Raw genomic sequence first — 13,651 nt, 5'->3', positions numbered from 1 at the left:
AAATCTCTTAATGAATCCAGTTCCTTTATTTCTCATGTAAATGAATTTTAGTTCCGAGATTAATAAAAGTTTCTGAAGCTAATATTTAATGCGGATGTATAACCACCAGTACATAATTGTGTCAACAAACGAAAATGTTTAAAAACATAGTTCAAGGTATCACCTCACAGGACTGCTTGCTCTCCATTATCTTTAATATGGAGTCTTTCAGTGCATGGTGAACAAAACTTGTTGCTGTGGCTTTCATATACTGCTCCATCAGTGTACTTGCTAAAGTGGTGGCACGAAACAAGGTAGTAGCTTCATCTGAAAAAAAAAGACAGCAGAGAGAAAAGTTGAGAAAAGGAGACAACAAAAAGCAGAGGAAAAACGTGCCGTGTTTACAGTTTGATATACGTTGTAACTAAAGGAGGAGGAAAAAAAGGAAGGCGCTGGAGCCCTTCCCTCCCCACCTCCCAGAGTTCCAGTAAACTTTAGTGTAATTCAGTGCAGTACCTTCCATGTTTATCTCCCTGTCATTTAGTGTTCGTAACAACAAGGACTCAAGCCTTTCATGAAGAAAAATCTTCAATAAAATGCCAGCCAACAGTGTTCTATCCTGTCCACAAACATGTGATAAGGCATAGACTACATGAAGTTCTTTCTGGAGTATAAGCTGAAAGAAAAACAGAATTTTAAAATCTTCAGAAGCTTCTCCTAACATGTAACAGCTTTGAAAAACTGATATCATACATCTGTAGCGATAGATGTCACTATAAACATTATTTAATGATGTCAACCAGTGTTACTGAGATCCGTCTCAAACAACCAACAAAATGAGTTTTGACAGATAAACCAAGGAAAGTTAAACAACTTCATACCTCTTTAAACTCATTGTACTCCTCTTCTGGCATGATCTTCTCTATAGAATATCGTGCTCGAACACGCAAAGATCCTGGCTCAATACCCTTTAATGGTACATGGGAACTGAGTTGAAACCACTCATCTGTTGCATGTCCTTTTTGTAATCGGCTTAATTGGCAACGCATAAACACTTAAGGAAAAAAAGCATTGTTCAAGTAAGTTATCTCCAGCAAAATAGTGCTACTATTGAATTAAAAAACAGTTTATTTTCAGCACACCATCTTGTTTCAGCAAAAGAGTATTAATAAGCGTAATCAAGATTTTTGCCATCAATGTATTGACAGATTCTCTCTTCAAGGGTTTAACAGACTCCTGTAAACTGAAGAAGAAATATAAAGCATTCTGTAAAGAATGTATACATATACATTCAAAAATGCCACACGGATATTGACAGTTTTCTTTGTAACACCCAAGTAGTGAGTAAAAAAGTGCTACCCTGCAAATCCAGGTAGCAGTCAGAAACGAAAAATAAAGTGTTCAGAATTCACTGTCCTCTTTCCAGCTTTGGGCTGATACCACCATCAGGTCTGCTCCTTGACCACGTTGTTACTTCTTACTGTTTAGTATTATAGTGTTGCTGTGGCTTTCCCAAACACTGCCGTATGTACTTCTTTTACACTAACTCCCAGGTTAAGGCTGTAACAGTTTATGCAAATTATGTTAGAAAGTGTTCCCAAGCAGTTGCTGCCTAGATAACGATGAAAGTCAACTCAAGAATGGCCAAATCATTAATTCACCTTTTCATCGTGTTGGTACCTTGAAATTGCCAACCAATGACCTGGACTGCAGCTGAAGTCGGGCCCAGCAGCTGGCTGGCAAGCTGCAGCAGGTGGAGCACAAGCCCCTCCAGAGCAGGTACACGTGCTCCTGAAAGGAGTTATTTTGCACAGAAGGGGCCCAGGCACTTGCAGAGGCAACGCTGTGCCTGTGAAACACCCACCACGCTCCAAGAGGGGTCCACAGCTGAAGTTTCACATTTAGCCTGTCAGTCTGGATCTTTCAAGCAAACGCCCTCTCTTTCCATGCCTTTCAATGAGATCTGCTTTTAAGTTCCTCAGATTAAAAAAAAAAAACCACAAACAAAACAACCAAAACCAAGAGTTCTGGGTTTTTTTGACATTTCTGCAAAGCCCATACACCACACTGCCTTGCAGAAATTGTGAACAGTTCCAGTAGACTTCCCATTGCTCCAGTGTTGCAATATACAGCAGAATATCATTTGATACTGGAACAGAAAAACATCACATTTATAATGCTCACTTCAGGATATTCCTGTTGCCTATTTCATATTCTTTGGAGTTGATAAACTGATATAAGCTAATGCATTCAAATCAGTCAAGTAGTGTGAAAAACAATTCACCATCACCTGCTACGTATCACCAGTATGGATGGGACTATGTCTTTAGACCAGAGAATCAATTGACTTTCCTAGAATATTTCTCCCCAGCATCAAAGCTCCTGTACCCGCAACTAAGCAATGTGTTTTTCTTCTTATTTTGCTTACACATGTAAGGGATGTGTATCTCACTGAGAGCAATGCTGAACAAAATACAGGATCTAGAATAAACTGATGATTTAATTTTTCCCTGTGGTTATAGTAGCACTTCATAGCTATAATATAAATACTATAATCTTGCTTTGATTTTTAAAAAAAAGAAAAAAGGTCAGAACAGAAATATTCCTACAGGGACTGCAGAACAGTTGCTATTGTAATTTATATTCAGTAACTTCAAAGGAACAAGACTTTTTCCCATTTAGCAGCTTACACGAAATTAGTAGGCTACCTTCAGTAAGAAACTGCTATTAGTTGAAAAATTCAGGATATTTACACTTTGCAATCTAGCACATTTTAAAAGAGAAACAAATATACAGAAAATCATCAAAACAAACAGTAGTTGATCTCTTCTCTCCAGACACAGGTAAAAATTCTCTTGACAATGATTTTGATCCAAAAAGAATCACAATATTTTACATGATGAACACTAATACAAAAAAATGTAAGACTGAGGTTTCTTAATGTTTTGTTTCCTAATGAAACTTTGGGCATAGTATTTAGTAACAAGATTGTGTTTTGATTGTTAGTAATTATAACCTGGGAATCAAAGTGAAAAGTGGTTCAAACTTAGGTTTGTTCCAGTCCTCAGACCAGAAATGAACCTGAATTTACTAAGAAGCCTTTGTCTAACCCTGCCAGAACAAAACGGAGCCATCAAAAAAAACCTAAAAAAAAAAATCTAATTACTGATTCAGAATAAAAGCCATCTGAAATCTTGAGAAAGAGGAAATTGCTCAATACATGGACATACTAAATCCTGCCTTTCGCAGCCACAAGTCACTGCCATGTTAGCACAGCCCATCCTCATATAATCTCAGTGACCAGTTTCAAGAAGAAGCTTTGGCACTACTGCAATAATAACTGTGCCTGAAAGCAAAGACAATGGCTAATACTTTGCTGTATGGATGTGCCTGCATGAGGTCACTGCCTCCATTATGAAAATGTTTCTTTTTCAACATGAACTAATTTGAAATTAAACAACTATCATGGTACAAAACCAAACCAGAACTTCCACTCCAGTTCAACACTGTGTCGTATTGTCATGAGAGATTTACCAATTCAACTGTTTAATCATACCTGAGCATCCCAGTTTGCGTAGCAGCAGGTGAAGTCTACTAATACATTCTAGGGCTTTACTTTTTCAAGCCATATTATATGTATATACTTGAGTAAATCCTTATGCAGTTTACAGTTAGACAAACAAAGAAAAATTTAAATAGAATTGATACTAAACTGTTTAGTATAATTTCTGACTATTGGAAATACTTTTTAAAAACAAAAATACTAAAATAATTATGGAATACTCATAGTAGGCAAACTTCAAAGTCAAAGTCAAAGACTTGAAAACTCAGGAAATACTTTAAAATACTGAAAAAATAGCCTTCATGCTAGTATCATTTTGGTATTTAACTTCTGTGTGTTATGATCAAAGAAACAAAGCAGTGAGACCAATAACAGAGTTTTGGGCCTTCAATCTGCATTACATGGTGGGAAAAGCAAGCAGAAAAGCTGATTTAACCCAATTAACTGGGAAGATGAATAGTACCAGCTTCACATGACTCCTACTTCATAGCAGTCCACGTATAACAGCTGTGGCTGAAAAGTAGAATGTTCAGGAAAGGAACCAATTTTCTTGCTTTTGAAGAGTTGAAGTGTTATTCGGGCAATGCAGCACATAGGTATGTTAGATAAGGTCTGGTTTAGCTCATTTTTCACCCCTGTGCTCCACATATTTAATAGGGCTGAGGATGTAAGCAGAGATATGTGTTCATTCAAGTTGACTTAGTCTAATCCTTATCCCAAAATGAAAGGACTCTTGGGTTATGCTGTAAGACTGTACCTAACTGCAACCAAGAAACTCGGCCAATCCTGCTCCTGACCTAGGTAAAGAAACTATCACCTCCCATCCGCTGGATGCATCCAAAGCCAACACAACCTCCTTAATCTGGACAGAGAGGAGGAAACTACAAAAACACTTTTAAAGAAGTTACTGAAGTACCCCATTCGAGAATTATCCTTTTAAAGGTTCTTTTACTAACCAGAGCTTTGGTGTAGACAGATAATGAGTTTTCGAGCCCAAATGAATAAAAGAACAGTGCAAGAACATGGTCACAACTGCAGTTAGAGCCTTTTTGTCAGAAGGAATGTATCTTTTTCCCCCTGCTATGCAGAAAGATTTCTAGTCAGAGGAAGGACATAGAGTTTTGAAATTGAATTAGGTTCTGCAAGAGCATTCAAAATGAGCAGTAATTCTTCTACTTTGGTCAAGGTTTCCCTACAAATCTCAAAAAAAAAAAAAAAGAAAGAAAGAAAAAAAAGAAAATCAAGAAATTAGTACCAAGACATACGTAACGGGCCAGTAACACAATAAATGCAAACTGAAAGCAACTGCAATAGATTATAAATACACTGACAGGCTTTGGAACAGCTAGCTCTGAACACAATGGAAAAAAAAAATCTTGGAACAAATTTGAAGGGGGCAGGGAGGGCATCCTGCCCTGCAGGCATTGCAGAGGAGGCAGGGGGCTGAAGTTGCTCCGGAACAATTATGGTGGGAAACAAGATACCTTGAATAAAAGAAAAAAACCCTAAAAAACACATTGTGTGGGAAGAGAACTAAATGGAAAAAAAAAAAAAAAATCAATTTTGTCTAAGTCCTCAGAAGCCACTTTCTTCAAACCAAGTCCTTTCTTTTCTAGAAAGCTGATAGGTCTTACCAGCTTGCTGTTAATTTACTGGAACAGAAACAAAACCACAGTTGAAGAAGCAGCTGTCTGGATAACATGCAGAAAATAAATTCTTGAGAACTTCTGTAAAATGCAGAAGAAAATATGGATCCTGGCCCATTCAAAGTGATACTGAGGCAACTTCAGGTTTAAGGCCAAGAGTGGTCCAAGGAAAGTAGACAGAGGAGGTAAAATGGAAAGAAAACAAGGCAAATTTTGTTCAGAGACAGCCAAGATTTTTTTTTTTTTAAAGTGATGAAAGTACTACACGTTTCCTCCCTTTCTCTCTCTCACTGGAAGCAACAGAAAACCTGACAAGGAATTCCATGCAATCAGACTTAAAACTCCATGGAACTTAGCATTTTAAGGAGCAGACTATACTGAGAGCTTCTCTTTCCTCTTGCTTTTTGGTAAGCACAGTCATACTATAACACAATGGCTACTCTAGAGCAGAGCTAGGAAAGCCATCAGATACACGGGAGTGGATTACTGTGCATTTTATTACTAAAAACCATGCAGGTTCTCATTGTAAAAACATTAATGGAAAGCCAGTACCAGACATCCAAAACATACAAGAACAGCAGTATGGTGAGCATAAAAATATACTTAATTCTCTTGTGACAATGTTTGACAAGAGTAATGAAAACCACACAAAGTATCCATAGCTGCAATATATATGCATCTTTTACAAAAAAATACTTACATATATCTGGATCTTTACTTTTCTTTGTTTTGTTACTAAGACTTATCTCAAATCTATTAATATCAGATGAAAGATCACTAGGAGAAAAGACAGAAAGCCTCAATTAATACTATACTCAGCTGGCATTTAAGCTTATTCTAAACTCATTTCAATCCTGAGTTCTCATTATCAGCCAAAGGCACTTATATTATCAAAGATATTTAGGTGCTACAGAAAATTCTGCTCATGCAGAATTTGGCTGGAAGGTTGCTGCAGTATAACCACTCTTACAGTATTTTTAAAAAGCATATGCAAAACAGCACACAGTGTTAAGAATCTTAAATACAATGCAACTTACAAGTGAAATTCAGTAATTCAAGAAGATTAAGACTTACTCAAAGACAAATTCTTCTGACCACACAGGGTTCTGCCCTTCCCTGATGTGTGTTTTTGCTACCTGGACACTGTTCAGGTAGATGTTACAATACGGATTAGTAAAATGCTTTACTGGGAGCGTATGAGCTTCTTCTACATGCAAAATAAGGCTGCTGACCTAAAAAAAACCCCAAAAACAAAACAAAAAACAAATCACAAAATTTACTTTTTGTCACTAAAACAGAAATACAAAACACATGAATGGATTATTTTTTATCCTCTATGTGGAAGCTTAATGTTAATACATGAATACTGAATACAAACTAAAATTTCCTAATAAAAAGAGCAAGGAAGAGAAGTAATGGAACAACATTTTAAGTGACAAAATAAGAGTAACTCAAATAATTACTGAAAACAGATCTCCAGCCCCATGTTTTTAAGGCATCTTGTTTTCTTCTTTTAAAATTATCTTTGAGGCATTAGGATTTGCAAATACTAACTTTTCTATGCACAGAAAATTTTACTGAAATCCAAGACTGGTACCTTGAATAAGAGCCATGGACGATTCCAAACACAACAGCTTATTTGGTGCTTTCCTAACAGATTACATAAAATTCCCTTGTGCAACACATTATATTCTATTCCTTTAGGCAGATGAGCATTTTCTTCACTTTTTGAAGTAAAGAATTATTTCAGATTGTCAGTCTTTTTGCTCTCCTTTGGCAGCTTGAAGCCCCCAGTTTCACCTGCTGCTTAGGTGAATCTGTGAATTCACCTAATTTAGTTCATTTATTCAGAAGTATCCAAACATCTTTAATGTTAACTAGAGAATAGTTGTGTGTCCTGAAAAACATCCTATTTTATTCCTTTTTCCACTGTCTGTTAAAACAACTACATTCAATATTCCTAACATTCAAAACTATCAGGGATTCTTGAAGTATTTTCCTGTTATTCTCCAGTCATTAAAGACTTAGCCATTTATGACTATCTGTTCTCTACCTCTGAGGAAATTCTGGCAAACACCGCAGTTCCAAGAGGCCAATAGAAATTAAGCCACAAGCATTGTTCAGCATGTATTTGTTACTGAAAATTAATATCAGTTAAATGAGTATTTTGTTTACATATCACATAAGTCTGTCATTTTTAAAGTTTCCCATATGTGGTAAATTTTAAAAGTTAAGACGATACAAACACTGACTTCTTTACACTTTTACGCAAATGTAGTCAGAAAATAGTACCTAGCAAAGCATGTGCAAATTGCCTAAAGCCATTTCGCTTTTTATATACATAGATATTATAACAAAGTGTAAGTCATTCTGGTTGGTTTCACAAGGGTACTGCATAACTCCAAAAAGGAAAGTAAGTACATGCAGGATTTACTACTGTTGAAAGGAAAATTCTGAGATTTATCAGTATCGTTTTGCAATGAGGAGACAAAACACTCGTCCACATGCACCGCCAACCCTATAATATCAGCTTCACCTGACGTAGACGTTTATTTGATGTTCCTGGACTGGTTTTTCTTAAACTGCAAAACATCTGCAGAGCTTTCATCCAGTCCTAAGAGAAAAGGATGCAGAATAGTGTAATAAAACAAAGTCAGATACAGCTTCTTGCAGTAGAACAGACATAGCTAAAAAGAGTACCTGAAGTTTTGCCCTTAGCTTGGCAAAACCTAAGCTTTCTGTAATTCCAAATTACAAAAGTATTAAAGCAAAATTCTTACCTTTACTGAGCAAAACCTAATAAAGGATTTGCAAATCTGAACCATTTTCTCTTTTAGAAATATCAAGCATTCCTAATGGATATACAGTGTGACCTGTACCAATTTTCCAGTCTAGTAATATTACATGAAATTACAAATGGTATATAAAATGAAGCAAAACTTGTTTGCTTCTGAGAAAATTACAGTTAACAAGCCAAACTGTTCTGATTATTCTCTCCAGTACTTATGTATGGCAGTCATAACACAGTGTATACTTCAAAAAAAACCTAAAACAGCATTAACAGAGAAACAGAGAGCATATATCCAACATTCCCCACTTTGCCTGCTCACAAATGCGTACAGCAGAGTGGATGGATGGATTCCATTTTGATCAAGGAAATAAACAGGCTGACTAACACCAAGCTGACTGTAGAACCTTTGTGTGTATTTTTTTTAAACAAATAAGCTGCTGAGGCACTGCCAACTTGCCAGGCCACCTCTGAAAAAGTCACAGCAGCGTGAGAAAGTTGCTAACAGAAGAGCTTTGGCAGGTGGAAGATATGTTATAGGCTCATTCTCTAGTTTTTGTCCCCCAACCACCGAATTTTGTATAGCTCTTGCAAAGCACAAAATTTAGGTTTTGACCACTCAAAGATCCGCCATCTATTCTCAAAGTACAATTTAAAAATGTCATTCAAAAACCCAAAACACTGTTTCAATCTTACCCTTCACAGTATCTTCCACATTTTAAAAATACAGCAACATGTACTGCAGCTATTCTCAGCTAGACCACTATGCGAGTCAGGTTTCAGCTTTCAAAACCTTCCACAGAAGGAAAAGCTTTTAGCTATGCATCATGAAGTTTCAGTAGCTTGTTTCCTTATTCTCAGAAGGAGTAGCAATCGAATAAACAAATGCCTCCTAAATACTCTAACAGGAATATTTCCTGGATGCATAGTACACCTCTATACCCACTCATAGCAGGAAAACCCTTAAGTGCCAAAGCTTACAAGCAGTGAGAATGAACAATGTGCCACAGTAACTACTGTGCCACAGTAGTGACACTAGCATCTAAGGCTACATTTTTACATTTGCTTTTGTTTTGTACATTCATAAAGGCAACATGCAGTCCATAGGATGGCACTGCTTTAATATTTATTTATCACATTGTGAGACAACCTTAACATACAAATAAAACTATTCTTCTTTAAAATGTTACAGAGTAAAGTAAGCTGAACTTTCTCAAAAGAGAAATATCTATAAACTTTCCTGGGCCAAAGCCATATTATTAAAAAAAAAAAAAACCCACACAAAAAAACCCCCCAAACCCAAAAAAACTGTATTGTGTATAAATGCAGTGAACAGCCTGTTAAGCAGATCAAAACCAAAAGCAGATTATACCAAATGTTCAGGGAACAAGACAGGATATTCTGTCTTCTACACATTCTTAATTCTTTTAATTTCTAGAACACAAAAGACATTGCAGATGTGACAAAAATGAATGTACAGTAATGAGTGTGGAAATTAATGTATGTATTCTCAATTACTACACAGTACACTGCTTCTCAAAGACAGTACATTAAGAGTTGTGTGACAAACGCCACTAAATCATTCTGATGTCGTCTCAGTGACTTTCATAAATTTGTATTAATTTAACAGGAAAATTTGTGCTTTCCTTTATATACAGCACAAGAAGAATACTAAATTTATACAGCCTTCGTGCTCTGGTGACTAGCAGTCTATTATGAGTGCTCTAAACAGCTTTAATTCCATTCAAATAAAATCAAATGCAAAGCTTCACTTCTGACGCAACAGGTGTATTTCAGAGCTGTGGACTTTCAAAGCTGTAAACTTAATAAAGAAGGACATTGCCTCATCTTAGATATGCTCTCCTGCTGGTGAGTGAATTTCAGAGCATTAGGCTCCTATCCTACAATTCTTAATCAGCAAACCTAACCGCTAGAAAGCTAGTAACTAAAGGATACGAACTAAAACCAGAAAACCTTACTTTTTGTGCACGATCAGGGCCCAAGACTATGAACAACCACCAATTTATGGACAGGACAAATAACTACAAAGGGCATCTGTTCAATATAATTTGGCCATTGGGCACACATATGTGCATTAGCATTTTAGCTCATATCAGGAATATGCCTTTGAAGGAGAACTCCCACTTACCATGCTCTGGTTTATAACATGGAAAAGTCTGGGAGAGTAGATTATTCTTCTGAATTGAACTATGTAAAAAAAAAATATGTTCTCCAGAAACATACAATGGAATATAATGGAAGTTCAGTCCATGGGACCTGACTGGAACTTGTCCAAAGTAAAACCCCCAGGTGCAGATAACATAGGTGCTGGATTCTCAGCACCAACCGTTCCCCTTAAAGATCCACTACTACTCCATTATAACACCTGCTAATATAGACATAGCCACTAACTATTTGTGATACACTTGCTTCCTGTTTCAGAAGGACAATATCATTAAACACCACAATACAAAAAATTACTTCTTAAATTGTATTTACCAACAAAAGCTCTCACCTGTGCTTGTTCTGGAGTTTCTCCTGCAAAGTAAAAGATGTAATGCTCTTCACTAAAGTGCTGAACTACTATCTGAAAACAGTTTGGCCTTAAAAATAAACAAAACAAAACATGTAAGTTTTATTAGTCTTCATAATATTAACAGACACCTTCACATGTTGATCTGTGCCAAAACAAAGTTTACACCGAACTAATGCATTTCTGCTGTTTGTCTGTAAGGAGCATTGAACATTGCATCAATTTTTGTTTGTATACATGTAGCATCATCACACATGGAAAGAGGAAGAACTCCAACTAAAAAATTTCTCAGGTGCTTCAAAGCTGCATTTTGTTTTGAATGTATTATGTCATTTTAAGAAAACCACACTTCTGTACAGCTAGTCTGTTTTGGAATACTGAGAAACTTTTACAATGGCCTGTACTGAATAGGCATGCATGCTGACTTACAGTCAAGGCAAAAAATAGCCATCTGGTAACAGAAAAGACTTGTCAAAGAGGACTATTCCAGAGACTTTAAAAGCAGGAGAGGTTCAGCATTACTTCCCAACCAATTAATCATACATTAAGGATTTGTTCTTTCAGGAGTTCAGGAAACAATATTAACATAAGGAATCCCGTATCTGAATGTGTCCCACGGCTCTTGCAACCAATAAAATGTGTATTGGATCACATACTAACCATTGAATGTATGTGACACAAACCTCTACAACCTTAAATGTGATTATAGCGTCTTCGCCATTTTGTGCACCTCCACTCATTTGCCAAGAAGTCAGTCAAAGATATTTTGTTTTGTTAAATTACAAGCTACTTAAAGTGCACACTTCACTCATAACCTTCCACACTGTGCTCAAGGAAGCTTAGCTCTCCCAAAACCAGTGTTACATGAAGGTTCCTACTTCATTTGCAAAAGAGTTTCAGTTTCTCAGTTCCCCATCTACTTCACTGCCTGGAGAAGCACTGACACAGCACTCTGTGGCCGTGCCACAGAAGGGTGGGGGAGAGCAGGAAGTAGCCAGGTCTGGGACTAATTAAATTATTGCCACCAAAGAACCATGCAAAGCTACAGACTTCACCGTACTTCTGAGAAAAGGACAAAGGCAGTTTTTACCAGCTACTTAAAATGCAGGAGGAACTTTGTCTCAGCTACAGTTCCTCACTAACGGCTTCCAAAGCTGGTACAATCACGCATCTCCTCTTACCCACGTTTAGTACCACTTACGGTCCAACTACACTTTAACCCACAGCACAGTGTTTCTTAAAAGCTGTTTAAGACACAGTCGCTGTTAACCAAAATGTTCCGTGTTTACAATATACACCAAAGCTTCCTGCATAATTGCCAACTTACATTAGGAACATTTCAGTCATCTTTTTAATTACTATTCTGGTACTCTTTATCTGAATCTATGCTCCTCATTCACGCCATTAGTTTAATGGATTTTTCAAAATTATTAAAAAGATTAAAAAAACCCACATCAAACAAAAGCATCAGTCTTTGCAGCTTAAGAAATGCCACTAATTTTAAGCATTTGTCTTGATGTTTTTTCACAAAAATAACTAGAAGTTGACTATGTATCATTTTTTAATAGATATTAAGATCCATGGGAAAACCAGAATTTCTGTCTAACACTTGTAGGATTTTTCTCCATATGACATTATAATATAGAATGGTGGGCTTTTTTTTTGTAACTACCAATGAACAAATATGTAAACTCTTTCTTGTTAATTACCCATGATATCTGAAAGACTTTTGATTCTCAGCTTCTTTGCTGATAATCACATCCCTTGCAGTTGGCATATTTTGACTTTCAAAATATTGCAGTAAATAAGATTTAATGTGAAAATTATCTCTGAATATAGTAATTGTGCAAAAAATTTCTGAGGATATTGACTTATATGAACTTGTTTACTGCTAAGTTGGTTTACTCAAATAAAAGTACTTGTTCTTAAATAGAAAAGCACTTACAGACTCCATCTAACCAAGTCAGCTTTCAAATACCTATCGAAAGAATGTAGATCTTTTGGAATTGACAAAATTATTGATCTTGTCAATTCTTAGTTCAAAAGGACAAAAGGATTAAAACCCTCAGTTCATGATCTCTAACGTCTGTAAAATGAAACATGGAACAATTAATGCACTCAATATTAAAAAATGACAATGCAAAAAAGCTGCAATCATCATCACATCTTATTTCACAATAAAACTTTAATGCTAAATTATAAAATTTCTAGTAGAAGTTGTTTATGTACAGTTGCTAGCAGTTGAGTTGCCATGGCTAAACAAGTTACTATTCATCAGCTACATCTGTCTGCATATGCTGTTGCAATTCACACCAACTACAAGACTCTTGGTATGAACCAAGAGCCACAATGCAAGACAGGGCTACTTGTTCACTTGTGACATATTGCCCATATCTTCTATACGCCTCAAACTAGCAGTCAGCTCTCCTGCTGCACAAGAGAATTAAACGCCAGTGTCCTACCTGCCAAACAAACTGTCATGTACTCCATAGACGGAACACACGCTAAGGTCTATTAGTCCTTTGGGTTTTGTGGCTCGTTTTTCACTTTCAAAATAAATAAGCTGGGCATCATTTCCCTCTAATATAAAGTACAAGTTTTTCCACCTCTTTCCTTTACCTGTAGAAGAATCAAGCAAAAGATTATATTACTATTTAAAAGAAAGCGTAAATTTTGTAAATGAAGAAAACAAAAGAGGGCAGTAAAGTTCTTGTCAAATTGCTAACAGACAATATACAGGTAATCACACTTAAGTTATATCATTAGTATACACACACAATTTTATGCAACATATGGCTAAAACTAGACCCTCTTCACAGATGTGGGTAGAGTTGGAAAAGGTTCTCTAAACACTTTCACTAATTTCAACAGGATTAAGCAAGTGCATATGAGCTGCCTCGATGGTGAGTGCCTGTCACTGTTAAGGCTGTATCTACAGTTTGCAAATAATGATGCTGTGTGTCCCATTTATTACAATTTTAATTAAGAAACAGACTCTTGACATGAGAAAGTTACTCCTAAACTCTGACCAATGTTTAGCAGATTGCATTACAGCATCTTAAAGCAGTATGGCTGAAGAACAGAAATGGGAATACACTATATGGAAACCTAAACCAGAACCATGCCCCAAACACAACCATATC

At 36.3% G+C, this 13,651-nt stretch overlaps 1 protein-coding gene across 1 annotated transcript in view; it reads right to left on the bottom strand.

Annotated features, from left to right (window-relative positions):
* The window catches only part of RASA1 (RAS p21 protein activator 1), a 68,570-nt gene that overhangs the window by 14,312 nt on the left and 40,607 nt on the right, over positions 1-13,651 (bottom strand). Inside the window, exons 11-18 of the mRNA XM_075526528.1 lie at positions 12,971-13,127; positions 10,491-10,578; positions 7,724-7,801; positions 6,262-6,419; positions 5,888-5,964; positions 861-1,033; positions 496-655; positions 164-306 (exon numbers count right to left, since the gene is read on the bottom strand). Of these exons, the coding sequence (XP_075382643.1) occupies positions 164-306; positions 496-655; positions 861-1,033; positions 5,888-5,964; positions 6,262-6,419; positions 7,724-7,801; positions 10,491-10,578; positions 12,971-13,127 (1,034 nt within the window). The remainder of the gene's footprint in view (positions 1-163; positions 307-495; positions 656-860; positions 1,034-5,887; positions 5,965-6,261; positions 6,420-7,723; positions 7,802-10,490; positions 10,579-12,970; positions 13,128-13,651) is intronic.

Source organism: Mycteria americana, chromosome Z, assembly GCF_035582795.1.
Source record: "Mycteria americana isolate JAX WOST 10 ecotype Jacksonville Zoo and Gardens chromosome Z, USCA_MyAme_1.0, whole genome shotgun sequence".
Taxonomy (NCBI): domain Eukaryota; kingdom Metazoa; phylum Chordata; class Aves; order Ciconiiformes; family Ciconiidae; genus Mycteria; species Mycteria americana.
Note: the sequence above shows the minus strand (reverse complement) of the source record. Positions and strands in the feature narration are given on the sequence as shown.